At 37.7% G+C, this 14,894-nt stretch overlaps 1 protein-coding gene across 1 annotated transcript; it reads left to right on the plus strand.

Annotated features, from left to right (window-relative positions):
* The first annotated feature begins 804 nt into the window (after positions 1 to 804).
* LOC123233605 (lipocalin-like) lies at positions 805 to 14,462 on the plus strand. The gene is made up of 6 exons (XM_044659670.1): positions 805 to 927; positions 3,378 to 3,517; positions 5,694 to 5,767; positions 7,239 to 7,346; positions 7,745 to 7,846; positions 14,371 to 14,462. The coding sequence occupies exons 1-6, from the start codon at positions 805 to 807 to the stop codon at positions 14,460 to 14,462; spliced, it is 639 nt and encodes a 212-aa protein (XP_044515605.1).
* Positions 14,463 to 14,894: the final 432 nt, after the last annotated feature.

The raw sequence follows: 14,894 nt of genomic DNA on the forward strand, positions 1-14,894 counted from the left end.
TTTGATATCCTGATGCATGATAATTTTTTGTAAAGGTGACATCCACAGGAAAAATCTATACTTCTTTCTTTTCCCATTCAATATTCTTCAGAGACCTAGCTTATTTAACTTTTCTAAAATTTTATTGAGATCTCTAATTTCTTCTTTATTTTTCGTTACATTTGTCTGGGTCTGAAAGAATACTTTAAAGTTTCTTACTATTATAGTTTTGCTATTTCTTTCTGTAACATGTTTAGTTTTTTTTCAATCATTTAGACATAATTCATCTTGTTTCATATATGCTAAGTATTGCCATTAATTTATTGTTTATGGTACCTTTCAGCATAATGTGCTTTCCCCCTGATTATCTCTTTTAAAAATATTTTATTTTGCTGTAACCTAGTTTGAGATCATGATTGTGAACCCTGCTTTTTATAGTTCATTTGAAAGATAATATATTTTAGTTTGTGGCCTTATCTTAATTTTAACTATATGTGCATATTTATATTTTTTAATTGTGTTTCTTTTAATCAACATTATTGTATTCTGTTTTCTATTTTACTTTTATAGAGGATTCTACTATTCTCTTTTTATTTTATGGATTACCCTAGATGTACTGTAGAGAGAAGCTGCTGGTACTAAGAACAGTGGAAGGCATCTCCAGTGAGATGGAACGCCATTATGTAAATAAGTGTTCTTACTGCTGCTGGTGGTAGGTGGACAAACCTGTCTTTAGGTATTGGGCTTAAGAATATAAAAATCGGGTCTGATTCAGGGGTTGCTGCACTCCCTCTCACTCATTCACTAGCTGCTCTTGATACCAGAATGAGTTGGGGGATGTGGGGCATCAGAATGGCTGTGGTGCTGCTGAGTTTGGGACAGGCTCCGCTCTGCACCTTCCAGGTTCAAAATAATATCACCTCGATGCCAGATTTCAATATCTCTCAGGTAACAACCCTCAAAGGCCCCCTTTTGAAAACATCACATGTTCCTTTAGTGATAAGGGTGAACAATCCTAGTCAGAGGACTTTGGGCTGAGGTTGGGGTGGTGGACTTCTTGTCATCCCCAAAGGCCTCATTTGTAGGGGGAAGGATACTAGTCTAAGAGTACTAACGCTGCAGTTTCAGGCAAGCACTCTATGTCTTTAGGACTCCATGGTTTTCAGTGGGAAGGAAAAGAAATAGAAGCTGATGGGAATGTTCTCATAGGATAAATGAAGGGACTAAATTGGGGCTCATAGTTGTTAGGGAGGATTTGAACACTTGATTTAGTGTTAACAGTCTATACTATGCAGGGTCAACTTAATTATAATTTAGTTCAATTTGACAAATATTAATTCAGTTCCTATGATAGGCAAAGCATTGTACGAAGTACATCGAGATGCAAAGACAGAAACAAAGTGAGTCCTTCCTGCAAGACTTTATATTCTACTTGGGGAATTCAACATGCACACAGATTAAGTACAAAATAATTTCAAGAGGGATAAAGCACTTATAACTGAAGAGATCGGGAAAGGTCTTATTTAGGAAGTAGAACCCTACGTGGTAGACATGAGAAGGAGATTATTTTCAGATACCAGGTATCATGACAGGAGATGGAATTACATATATGGAGAAGAACTAATGGGCCAATTTGACTAGAATGGAGAGTTTTGACAAGGGGAATAATATGAAATGAGTTTGGAAAGGGAGGTAGGAACTAGGCTGGGCTGAGCTAGGTTGATGATTTTGGATTTTTTCCTAGAGGCATTAGGAAGCTGTCATAGATGTCTGAATAGAGAAGTGACGGGATTGGGCCCATGTTTTAGAAATATCAATTTGGAAGCTCTGTGAGGATTGAAGAAGGAAGAGCCTGGGACCAAGAAGTCTGATTGTGGGAAATTCTGATAGGGTGGGAGATGTCAGATCTTACACTATGATAGAGGCTGTGTAAGAGAAAGAAATGGATGAATAAGACATCAGGTTAGAACAGAAAAAACAAACTTGGTGATGAATAAGATATAGGTTAGGGTGCAGTAGAGAGAAAAGTTAAGAATAACTCTCAAATTGTGATTCTGTGATAGAAATGGGGAAATTTGATTGTGACAGGTATTTGGGGGAAATATGAGTTCTATTTTTGGGGAAAATATGAGTTTTATTTTGGACTTGCTGAAATTGAGTTTGCTATGGGACAAATGTGGAGTTCTTCAGTAGGTAATGTAGAATTGGAGTTCAGAAGAGAGATTTGGGCTAGATGTTTAGATTTGGAACTCATCTCCATAAAAGAGATAATTAAATCAACGGGTGGGGATTAAATAAAGGGTATAGAAAGAAAAGACAAGAGGGTCTAGGAAATCCCATTATATGCCCTCCTACCTTTGTCTCTATCTATTTGACTGGTCATATAGTAGATCCTCCCTAAGGGCACATAGGAGATTCTAACATTTTAGGGAGGCCACTAGGAAGAGGGACATCCAACTTAGTTGCTTAAAATTCCAGGAAATAAACTTGGTTTTGCTTCCCCTAAAGTCTTATTCTCACTGAACTTTGGTGCATATAGAACTCTTTTGTTCAAAGACTTTGAGGCTCAGGGTCTATTATTCTTCCTTTTCTCTCAAAGCCACCATCATTTCTCTGATTGCAGAAATACTTCAGTGACTTTGAGACAACTACATGCAGATGATTTTTTTGAGGCTCAAAAAATATTTTAAGTCATGAATCTAGAATCTACTTTTCGAGAAAGAAGTTCCATTCAAAATTGAGATTAGCTAACTATCCCTTGATCTGAACGTTCCAGGCAAGGTAGTTTGGTACAGTGGAAAAGAACATTAGCTCCATAGTAAGAGGACCTTAATTCAAAATCCACCCCTGACATACAGTCTAGATGACTACCTGTGAGACTTTGAGCAAGCTAGCTACACTAACCTTGACTCAATTTCCTCATCTGGAAAGTGAGGAAGTTGAATTATGCTCTCATCCAGTTCTAAATCTATGATCCTAGGTGGCCTCTATGCCCCCTTCCTATGATCCTATGATCTCTTCCCTATACATTCTCATAAGCTAAAGCTGTTCCCCATGGATTCCATTAGATCCTCATCTTTAACTCTCAGAATCCTCCTTTGTCAAGTCTCTGCTCTGAAGTCACTTTCTCCATAGAAACTTCCCTGATTCACCTACCACAGTTGCTAGTTTCCTTTCTCAAATTCCCTTGTATTTACATCTATGTGCATAGAATATTGACTTATGGAATCTAAGCTCCTTGATGGCAGGGACTTTTATTTTTGCCTTTGTACCCCCAACTCTGAGCACTAGGGTTTGCACATAGTAGGCACTTAATATCCATTTGTGGAATTGAGTTGAATGAAGATTGTTTTTTTTGAATTGAGAGTACAAAAGCTGATGAAAGTGACTTTCTCTAGGCTAAGGGGACCTGGAATTTCATTAGCTTGGCAACAAGTGAGAAACTGTCAGACCAGGACAAGGAAGAGGTCAAAATGTCTTTGGCAGTATTTTCACCTTTTGCCAATGGGAGTGTGAACCTTCAGACTACCTTCGCTTTGTAAGTACTATCACCCTCACCTTCTCTGACTTCCCCTTCCTCTGGGTCTTACATTGACCTCATGTAAAAGACTACAAACATTTCTGTATCCATGGTTTGGATTAAGAAGTCTTCTTACCTAAGCCCCTTTGGTGTGCCCTGGAACTAGGAGGGAGAGGTGAACTATTTCTGAATCCTGAGGGCTGGGCCAGTGAGGAAGAATAGAATAACCAGCCTAGAAAGGATGTATGATTCAAGGGTCATTTAGGGAAGAGATCTGGGAAGAGGTATTTGGGCACCCTAGGCAAGCAAAGTTTGAAAATTATAACCATTACCTAGGACTTTCCTTTGAAATCTCCAAGCTTTTACTATTTCTGCATGAGAACAGACTTAGCACAAAATAAATACTTGATTAATATGGACAATAGACTTTGGGAAGGCATTAAATATTTGTACATTTAGAAAAATCCAACATCGAAGACTCTCTACTCTAAGAACATGTGTACTTTGATGACATTTAGTCCTAGTGTAGCTGAAAAAGTCCATCCCTGTCCTCCCCGCCAACCTCCAACACCCCTTCCCATACTTTTCATCCTCCCCTCAGGAGCCACCAAGCTGGGGAATTCTACCATCAGAGCACTGTCCTTTCTAGTTAAGCATTGTCTTCTCTCCAGATTTCTCTTTCAAAATGCAAATCTTGTCCCCATTTCCTTCATCTATTCCATTTTAGAGATTTTAGTGAGCATTAGTGGACATGGCTCTAGGACCCTTAAACCCTGGTTTTAGGAGTGGGAAACAACATATAAATAAGTGAAGAAAGAGCATGGGAGGGATTAGGATTAGAAGATGGATATTGGCAGACTCTACCAGGTGACTGAGCTGTGGCACTGACAATGAGTTCCCTAAATTCACATTGGCTACCACTTTGAAGTTCACAAAACACTTGAACATATACATTATCTCATTTATTCCTCAGTGCTCTTTGAGCTAAGTACTACAGGTGCCCCCATTTGAAAATAACAAAACTGAATTTCCCAAAGCTTAGATTCTGAGAGATTAGATGACTTACCTGTGACCACGTAGCCATTAAGCATCAGGCCAAGATTGAAATCCAGGTGTCTTTTGGCTCCAAATCCAATACTATTCTCACTATGCTGTACTCCCCGGGGGCTGGGGATGGGGTGAAGAAGTAATGATGCTATATAATCCTGTTATCCCATAACTTGTTGCCAACAATATATCATCAGCGAATCAGGGGTTTGATAGAATCCACATTGGATTAAGCTTGTATGAACCAACTTGCTTAAGAACTTCTGTTTTCAAATCTTCTTACATTAGGTAACCATAAGCATTTTGCTTTTATGTACCCCAGTAAAATGCTACTTAACTTCTTGTTAGGTTAATCACCATCTTTCTTAGGTGCCCTTTAAATGCTTGTCCTTGTACCTTACCCTTATATCAGCCATCACAAGATGCTTCAGTTTAGATATTTGTGAAAACAAAGCCCCCAGTGGGCATGCTGATTAGTGCCTTTATCCCACACATGATACTTCTGTCCGTTTTTTTTTTTTCAGGAGTATTCTAGTATTAACTGGTATAGTTTTGAATTTTCCAGAAGGCATCTTCCCTAACTGATCAATTTGTGTATTATAACTTTTAGCAATCTTATCTGTGGATTAGAAAAGTGGTCTTTGTTCCACTATAAACTCATGAGGACCCCCAAAACACATTTGTTCCACAGAATTATGGTGTAGTCATAGGTTGAGTAGGTGTTCTGGGGAATTTGGTGAGTCACTTCTTTGAAACACAGAGGAAAAAAAAATTACTTCATGACTAAGGGGCATGACCCCTTGTTCCCTCCTGGGCCTCTCCTGTGGCCCTGACAGAGGCAGGAGGGGGCCCACGTGTGAACAAGGTGTCATGTCAAAACTAACCCCGCTGAATCTTCAAGCGCAAAGAATGCTTTTCTCTCTCTCTTGCACAGAACCAATGTTCTTTGAATTGGAAATCATATGAGGAGCAGAGAGTCTAGAAGAATTTGATTCTCATGAACTAAACTGCACTGAGGCAACTCTGGGCTTTGGGGGATGAGGGTAGAGCAGGGTCCAGAAACCAGAGACTAATTTCCATTTGTTTGTTCTCTAAAATGAAGCCAAGAAGCTTAAGGCTGACTTCTCTTTCACTGATCCATTCACAGGTCAGAAGGTAACTGTACAGAAGTAAATACTTTATATACAAAACAAGGAAACTCTGAACAATATCAAAGTGATGGTAAGTGAGAGATGAAAGAATTAAAGATGGATTTTGTTTTTCTACCACTTTCACCTAACGCAACTCAAAGAATGATTGCAGGGTTTTTAGTTTTTCTAATGCTATAGTCAGAACCAGCATCCAGAAGTGCTTAGGGGCTCTGCATGTCATAGGAAACCTGGGTTTGATTATTGACCTCATAAAAAACAGAATACCCTGAGTACAGTGAAGTCAACCTCCAGGGCTTCCTCCAAAGCTAAAATATACATAGGTAATTATTGACATGGGTTCACACATAGGCACACACACATACACATCAAGACATAGAAGACACAGATTCATAGTCATACAGAGAAAGGCACATGTAGATACTCATAGGATAGACACATAAGTATATGCATACAGACATACATATACACACAAAACTTGTAATTTTTAATTTTAGGAACATAAAAAATTTCTCAGTGGCCTTGGGATTTGGAATGAGGCCTCACCATAACTCACTCCTCTAGCTTTAGGCATTATGGATTCCAAGATCCCCTTTATAAATGGATAATACCATGCTCTCAAAAAGTAATACAGTAAGCAATTAACATCTTAGTAATGAATGATGCTTAGCAAATTCCTGAGGAGATTATAGGAGGGATAAATTTTGAAGGCTGATGTGGGATTAAGCAATAAATTTCATACTGCTGTCTTGGAGAGCAGCCACCCCATGAGAATTAGATCTTTGGGTGTGGAAGTAGAGAAAGTGGGAGATTCTGAAAACTTACTTTACTTCTTTCACAATCAGAGTCTGGCTTGGCTCTATCTGGGAATACCAGGATCAATAATTATGAGAAAGCATTACAGGCTAATAAATCCAATTTTGCAGTTGGTTCACTTCCCCAGTTAAACTATCTCCCCTACTCCCCATGATCATTGTGATCCAAGCTTATGGAGGGCAACAGATACAGATTTTTATATTTGACAAGGTTATTTTTTATCATTGTCCCTCATTTTATACTTATAGCAACCTTGCAAGGAATGCAAGGCAAGAATTATTATCCTTATATTATTTTATTTTTAAAACTTTAATAATATTTTATTTTCACAATTATATGTAAAAACATTTTTAATATTAATTTTAAAAAGCCTGAGTTACAAATTCTCTCCTTCCCTCTCTTCCCACTCTCCTTAAGACAGTAAGCAATTTGGTATAGGTTATACACACACATCATGCAAAACACATTTCCATGTTAGTCATATTGAGAAAGAAAACAGACTAAAAAACAAAGTGAAAAAAGTATATTTCAATCTGCATTCAGATTCCATCACTTCTTTCTTTAGATGTAGATAGAATTTTTCATTATGAATCCTTTCCCTTAGATTATTGTATGCTGATAATAGCTTCGTTATTTGCAGTTGAACACCTTACAGTATTGTTAAATTTATTGACCACTGAAGGCATTCTGATGTTATTTCACTGACCTCTCTTTTTTTTCCTTTCCAGATGGAAACCCTTGCTTCTTCCAAGTGATAGATACTGACTATAAAAACTATGGCATTATTTACATAGGAAACAGAGAAAACAAGGAAGACTTTGAAGTTAAACTCTATGGTATGTTCTGTCAGGTGATGAGTTCTGAAAAAGACTCATTATACCAAGAACTTGGCTTTAAGTCTGAGTTGCTTTCTGTCCCTTCCTTGATATTTTCAAGTATCATCCTTTGATTCCTCTGCCCTCATCCTTGTCCTAGGATCTTGCCATTAACTCTACCATTATGCCCTGCTATTATGTCTTTTTTCTGCCCTTCAGTGTGGGTTGGAGTACATGACCAAGAACACTTTCAAGAAACTATTGCCTCTAGATGCAAACTATGACTGATCTCACTTTGGAGAAAGGGACTACTTCTGAAATTTCTTGCAGGGTTATGAATTCTAGAAAAGTGAGCATCAGTGGGGTGGGGAAGTTAATGCCAAACAGTTCTAAGTTTTGATTCTGCCTCTTTCTTGTAGGCAGGAATAAAGTAGTATCTGATAAAGGCTTGAAGAAATTCCAAGAAGTCATAAAATCCCTTGGAATTCCAGGGGAGAATGTGATTACGCTATCTGGATCAAGTAAGTACTTGGGCTCTGCTTGGTATCAGCTTAACCCAGCAACAGCATGTGGGGTAGATTACAACTTGTTTCCTTAGTACTTCATTGCTATTTCAACCATTCTCTGTATAGTACATATTATTTGCATTTTTTTTCAGAGGGTAAAGCTTAAGTTTGGAAAAATAAAGTCCATTGCCCAAGTGACTCCAATTCCTTTGGGGCCTTCTTGGCTGTTCTCTTAGCACACATTAAAAAAGCAACAATCTCTAACTTCTGGGGCATAACAACCAAACATATTTGATATATCCCTCCCCCTAATATTTGATACCTTCTACTCGCTCCCCAATAAGCTATCTAACATGGAATTTATGAAAATGAATTCTATTTTGAGAACTTAAAATCTCTTCTCTGGTTCTTGGATATATTAGAGATTGCATATGGTGGACCTAAACCAGGGTTGGGGATTGGACAGTTGGACCAAATGTTAACACTATACTTTTTGCTTTCTTTCTCACAGTAGCCTGTAGTTAAAGAAATCAGAATGGTGAGTTCCTACATTGCACTCTAGTTAGAGTCTGAATTAAATAGGTGGGGCCCAGGTCATGTTTCTCATGGATAGCCTTTATACTTCCCCCTTTAGTTCTCATCTGCCCTTCCAAATTGCACATTATGGGATGGTGGTGGGTTGGGGCCTATGAATGATCAAGGCTTTTGAAAGAAAAAAAAGGAACAATGGAAGGTCAGGTGGGATATGGTATGGCATTCTACTGAGTCAAGACAATCCAACGAGAAACAGAATATAGCTCTCAGAACTACAATTTCCTTGTATCTGAATGTCCAAAAGTAATTGCTGCATATCCAGACCAGTCATTGTCCTCATGTGAACTGTGGAAATTATCTGTATTATAGCACAGATGGATTCAGCCATCATGTCATGTAAAGACAGGCCTTAAACCACAGTATGGTAGAGACTTTTTCAATGTTAGAGATTGAAGTCATTTTATTCCTTTTTTTTTTTTTTTTGGACTCATTGATGGAGTATAGAGTTGGGAGAGAGAGAAGAAAAGAATAGCTGGTTTGTGTGTGTGTGTGTGTGTGTGTGTGTGTGTGTGTGTGTGTGTGTGTGTGTGTGAGTTTACATATGTGCATTGATACCTAGAAAGAAAGTGAGCCAAGAACTTCGAGGCAGAGATCCACCACAGTCTTTTGCTGCTTATAACACTTTGCATGCTCTTTATTCTTTTCTTTAGTAGCAACAGAGGGAGCACAATACAGACCTGTGTCCTCTTGTGTCTGGAAAAGGGTAGCTGCCAGATGGCCTCCAACATTCCCCTTTCCCATCCATGGGAAGATGGTGTTCTCCTTGCTTCAAGGGCTGCAGCTTTCCATGCTGGATATGATTGGGATGCTCCAACCTGTACCTTTGCTTAGGGGATTTCTGAGTACTTGGGCTATTGCTCATCTGGAACCCAAAGTAATTGTTTTCCCTACCCTTCATTTAGCACAATGCCTGACTAAGCTAGATGATTAATAAATTAATAAATACTAACTTGTTTTCTAAACACAGAGGATATGTACCAGGGCCTCTTTTATGCTGCAGGTCAAAGTCCATTACACTTAATGACATTAAAATGGAATTATTTTACTTTTAATTTCCAGCTAACACTCATTTATTTCAAGCATTATTATATTACATATATGTTATATATTATAAAGTAATTTGGGTATAATCAAGGAATGTAGACTTTTACTTGTAGTTGCCTGTAATTGGATATGTGTCTGGAATGGTATAGCATGGTGATCTTTCGTGTAAGGACATATAACTTAGCAAGAGTTCCACTTTCTAGCTGTATAATTGAGAATTGTGTAATTGAGGATCAGCAATGAGGGGTATACTACAGCAGCCACATTTTCTCACTTGGTTCTTCTGATGACCACGGTAGGGCATTTGTCAGATGAATGATTGGGGTTAGGGGTTTAGTCTGTGGTCAGTGTTATGGAGGTGGAGGAAAGAGGAAAGAAAAGAGAAGAGAAGAGAAGGAAGGAGAGGGAAAAGAAGCCTTCTAGAGAAGTACACATTTTTTATTAGTAGGATCTCCTCCTTAGTAGGAGTATAGACACTCTGGAAAGACAAAGATCCTATTTTTTTCTCCCTCTCCATTTTTTCAACCCCCAAACAACTTTTATAGGCACAAAATAAGATGAAAAGTAGGTATTTGATTGGTTAGTGGAGTCTTTCACCTTAAGTCCTATTTATTCATGTTTCAGCCCCTCAGAGTATCTAGACTTCAGTTCTTGAGTCATTCAGTACAGGGCCCAGAGAGAAGGGGAAACATCTGTTATGTCTACTTTTTGGCAGGGAGGGGAGGGGAATTACATCTGGATCTATGATTTCATTCATATAAGGAATTCCTCCATTGGAAACTTCCTATTGACAAAGATTAGCAACATGTTGCTAACTCATAATTGTAATTGTGCATATTTTTATAATTGTAAATAGTTGCCTGGAGGCATGAAGAGGTTTGATGACTCACCCATGTCACCCAACTAATGTGTCACAGGAAGGGCTTTAACTCAAGGCTTTGTGTTTCTGAGACTGCCTATCTATCCACTATACTAGTTCATTACTTTTAAATATTAATAACTATATTATTAACCTAATAGTATACTTTATATTCATAACTAAACACATTTATTTATATAGCTCTTTACTTTTTTTATGAAAGTATTTTCTTAACCATGATCCTATGAAGTAGGTCATATAAGTATTATTACCTCCATTTTACAGATAAGGAAACTGAGGCATAGATTAAATAACTTGTTCAGGATATTGGGCTGAGGATTCAAATTTATATCTTCAGACTCGGGGAACATTGCTTTTCCTACCACATCACAGTCTTTTAAAGTTTCTTATCTCCATAAAGGAAAAACCCACTTCATGATTGTATATCATATATTGTATTGTAAGTAAGTAGTCATTGTAAGTAAGTAGTAATACTGCAAGTGGTCATGAATTTATAGTGGAGTTGAAACAGATCTGAGCTAGGTGCTAGGTGCTAGAGGATCTGGCTTTTCCCCCTACTTGAAGATAAAATAAACACTTTAATCACTATGCTTTTTATGTAAAGTTTTAACCCATTGGCAGGGGTGTGCTGGTAAAAATTTAACAATTGGGTCTCTGGAAGAAAAAGTAAACACAACACACGTTTCAGTTTTATCTACATTATTGACATTTTTAAAGATAATTTTTTCTTAACCCTTACTTTCTGTCTTAGTAACAACCCTAAGATAGAAGAACAAGACTGAGGCAAACAGGGTTAAGTGACTTGCTTAGGGTCACATAGGTAGGGAGGATCTGAGGTCAGATTTGAACGTAGGTCCTCCAGACTCTAGACCTGGCTCTCTATCAGCTGTATCACCTTGTTGCTTCCAGATCACTTTTTAAGGTCTAGACCAGTAATTACCAAAGTGAGTGTTACCACCCCCTGGTGGGTGCTGCAGTGATCCAGAGAAGCGGTGATGGCCACAGGTGCATTTATCTTTCCTATTAATTGCTATTAAAATAAAAAAAATTAATTTCCAGGGGGCTAAGTAATATTTTTTCTGGAAAGGTGGCAGTAGGCCAAAAAAGTTTGGGAACCATTAGTCTAGACAATCAACAAAACAAAAAATCAAACCCTAATTTGTATTTTGATATTTCCAAAAAGGTAAATGCTTATAATAAAAATGTAAAAATTGGGTCTTTCCATATGATAAGGATTGGCTTCAGTACACTTTTGCCATGGGAGAAAGAATTCAAAACACTGTATTACTACTATTGAATAGTGTGAAGTTCTTTCTTATATTTTCTTAAATCTCTTTGAAACTTTAAGAAGGCTTTCAGAAATTTGAGTTAAAAATCCCATACCCTATTTTTAAGGCTCTTTCAGCCCCGCTCCCTTCTCTACAAAGAGAGACAACTGAATGTCAGGTCCCCCCTTTTGGATTCCTTTAATCCCATTTTGGTATACCATACCCTTCCTTGTTCTTGCCTTCTTTCCTCCTCTCCCTTTCCCTCCTTCACTTCCTCTTTTCCTCCTGCCAGAATCAGAAATCTAAGGCTATTTTTTTTTGGTGAAACTATTCTTACTTTGTTATCCCTGATGGGTGATTTGCATTTTTTTTATAAAAAGAACTAGCATGGTGGAAAAACCCAGAGTAAGGAATGATTAGAACTGAGAAGTAGATGAGGGAAGTCTCTGGGGTAGGGGATGGGTCTCCACTAGCTATATCATCTTGGGCATTTTTCTTCTACCCTCTGGGTCTCAGTTTCTCTGTCTGACACATGAAGGGTTTGGATTGTGTGATCTTTGACAATCAATCTGTGATTCTAGGTGTTTGTGATCATGACATACTACTTCCTTCAGTGCCCAGGCCTGTGTGTGCCCATGGGCTACTTTTCATAAAATGCATGGGTTCTGGTTAACATTGAAGTTTTGGGGCTTCTTTTTCTCCTTCTAACCTATTCCCATCACTTCTGACCATGATTGAAAGCCCAGGAAGTACAAGTACTGTATGATTAGTAATCCTCTGTGCCTGTGCTGAATGCATGGCAGATTATTTTAAATTCTAGAAACAACACAGGTGATAATCCTTTAGCAAGTCTTCCTAAACTGATCTCACTCGTGTTTATATGTTAAATAGAGACTTTTCTCATTTTGCCTTCCAGCTACTCAGTTTACAAACTTGGCTTGGACGTCAAGGTCATGCATGGCTGCTTTCTGAGCAGCCTAAAACAATGCAACATACAAAATGATAGAAGGCCCTTGCTATTACTGTTCAATGCTATGACCGATTTTATTTCAGAATCAATCAGTCAATTACTCAATCAATTGAGTACCTACTAGGTATCTGGCTTTACAGAATCAGAAAATCATAGAATCAAAATGAACCTCAATAAACATTTATTAGACTGCTACCATGTAAGGATCTTTCACTAAACTCTTCCTTTTTTGTGGTGCGGAAGTGACCTTGGATTCTGAAAGGTTATGCCAACAGAGAACATACTCTAATGGTTCATACCAAGTTGCAAAGGCTTTATTACAAAATCAACACCAAAACATGTGTCTAGCATACTGTGTAATTACAATGTTGTACCCTAAAGACCCCATCTCCCAGAATTCTTTTTCTTAAAGGCTTAAAAAAATTTCTTTTTGAGAATTCTGTCCCTTCCTGGTCGCCATAAATGTAAGCTTAAAAATTAATATACAATAACTCCAAGTATTATATTTTATAATATTTATTAATAATCATTTGAAGTAAAAGGAATAAAAAGACAAAAGTAAAAGCCTGAGTAAAGTCAGCTTTCCCAGGCCCAAATGCGGTTGAAGAGAGCAAGAGGGTGGAGTTACACATAACTTATTTATAAAACATGAGGACACAATGTAGGGATGAAAGGAAAAAGAATTTTGGGAAAAGAAAAAGAATTCTGGGAGATGGAGTCTTTAGGGTACAACATTCTAATTACACAGTACAAAGGTAAACCTCGAAAATTTATAGTGACATCCCCAGTGATTTGTGATGAATATGTTGACCACAATATCTCATAAAGATCATTAACTAAGTCTTGGAAAGGTTGATTGGCATCAGTGAAAGAAGTACCCATAATGACATGATCACAGATTTCTGTACTACAAAAATCTGTGATCATGTCATTATGGGTACTTCTTTCTATGGAGAGTGGAGCACTGTGATGAAGAAAATACAAAGGGGAAATCATTCAGAGTCCTTACCCTCTTAAAGTGCACAATCTAGACAGGGGGAATGTATTTCAGTCACATAGACCATCCAGGGTCTTTGGGCTGACCAAGAGATAGCTGCAGGTAATAGGCCTGATAGAGAGTGAGAAGAGCAAGAAGATAATGAGATAAGGACCCATTCAAGGTAAAAGGAAATAGCTAAAATAGTTTCTAAAAGAACAACTTGCTCCATTAGACTTTTTTAAAGCTTGTAGTGAGGTATCTTGGTATTATGGATGGATAGTCCTATCCTATGGAGGTAACAAGACTCAGCTATAACCTCAAAGGGTACTTGACTCTACTTAGGTAAGTTTTTCTTGACTCAAGGATGCTGGTATGATTCATGAGGTTTCTGGGAAGGCCCAAATAGATAAATCATCTCTCCAGTCCTTAGAGCCATTGCTATTCAATTGGTCTCCTAGGATTTAAGTCAAGCATTCTCTAATAGAATATTTGCTTAGTTCCGTGACACTGCTTAACTCAAAGACCAGGGCAGCAGTCTCATTATGTCTGGAAGATCTCAAAGTCCCCTGAGATGTAATCACTTGGACCTGGAGACTTGAAATCATAAGCCTTATATGTGCTTTTTGACCTGCTCCTTACCTATCTTGGGTTTCATTACTTTCTTAACTATGTTTTTGCCTACCCTTGAAGATAATAGGAATTAAGTAGTTCCTTTTTATCTTGATCTTTTGACATCATCTGCCTTAAAGGATTTGGCCTATCTCTTCTTTTTTCTTCCTGAAATGTCTTTTTTTTTGCATTTAGCTTTGGTCATGGGCCACTTTTTCCACCCTTGGAATTGCCCTTGTCACTGGCAAACCAAGCTCTTTGTCAAGTTTGCAGGAAGAGACAGTTAAATGCTTATATGGCTAGTTTGTTGAGTGAAGAGAGACAATCTGGGTATGGCGAACATTAGATGAAATCATATAACTTAATTCCATTAAATTCTTAGTAAGTTTTATTGATGTCTTTTGTTTTCACATTGTTGCCATTTTAGATATAATCCTCTGACCCTTTCTCCACAGCAATAACAAAAAACAATTAAACAAACAAAAATTCAATCATCTCATCTGACAGTGTATTTAAACCATTGTTCCTCCATTGTTCTTTGCCTAGAGGAGAGAACTATTTTTTATTACCTGTTCACCAGGATCACTTCATTGTAATTATGCAGAGTATCATTTCTCTCCATTATTCTTTTCATTTTAATTATTATAGCCATTTGGAATATTAGTCAAATGATTCTGCTTATTTCATGCAGTCTTCTAATGATTCTCTGAAATGCTTAT

This window comes from Gracilinanus agilis, chromosome 2 (assembly GCF_016433145.1).
Source record: "Gracilinanus agilis isolate LMUSP501 chromosome 2, AgileGrace, whole genome shotgun sequence".
Lineage (NCBI taxonomy): Eukaryota > Metazoa > Chordata > Mammalia > Didelphimorphia > Didelphidae > Gracilinanus > Gracilinanus agilis.

Excerpts from the sequence above, each read along its gene's own strand:
- LOC123233605 (XM_044659670.1), top strand. The coding sequence starts at position 805 with ATGAGTTGGGGGATGTGGGGCATCAGAATGGCTGTGGTGCTGCTGAGT. Across the intron at positions 3,518-5,693 it reads CTTCAGACTACCTTCGCTTT|GTCAGAAGGTAACTGTACAG; the intron begins GTAAGTACTATC and ends ATCCATTCACAG. Across the intron at positions 5,768-7,238 it reads TGAACAATATCAAAGTGATG|ATGGAAACCCTTGCTTCTTC; the intron begins GTAAGTGAGAGA and ends TTTCCTTTCCAG.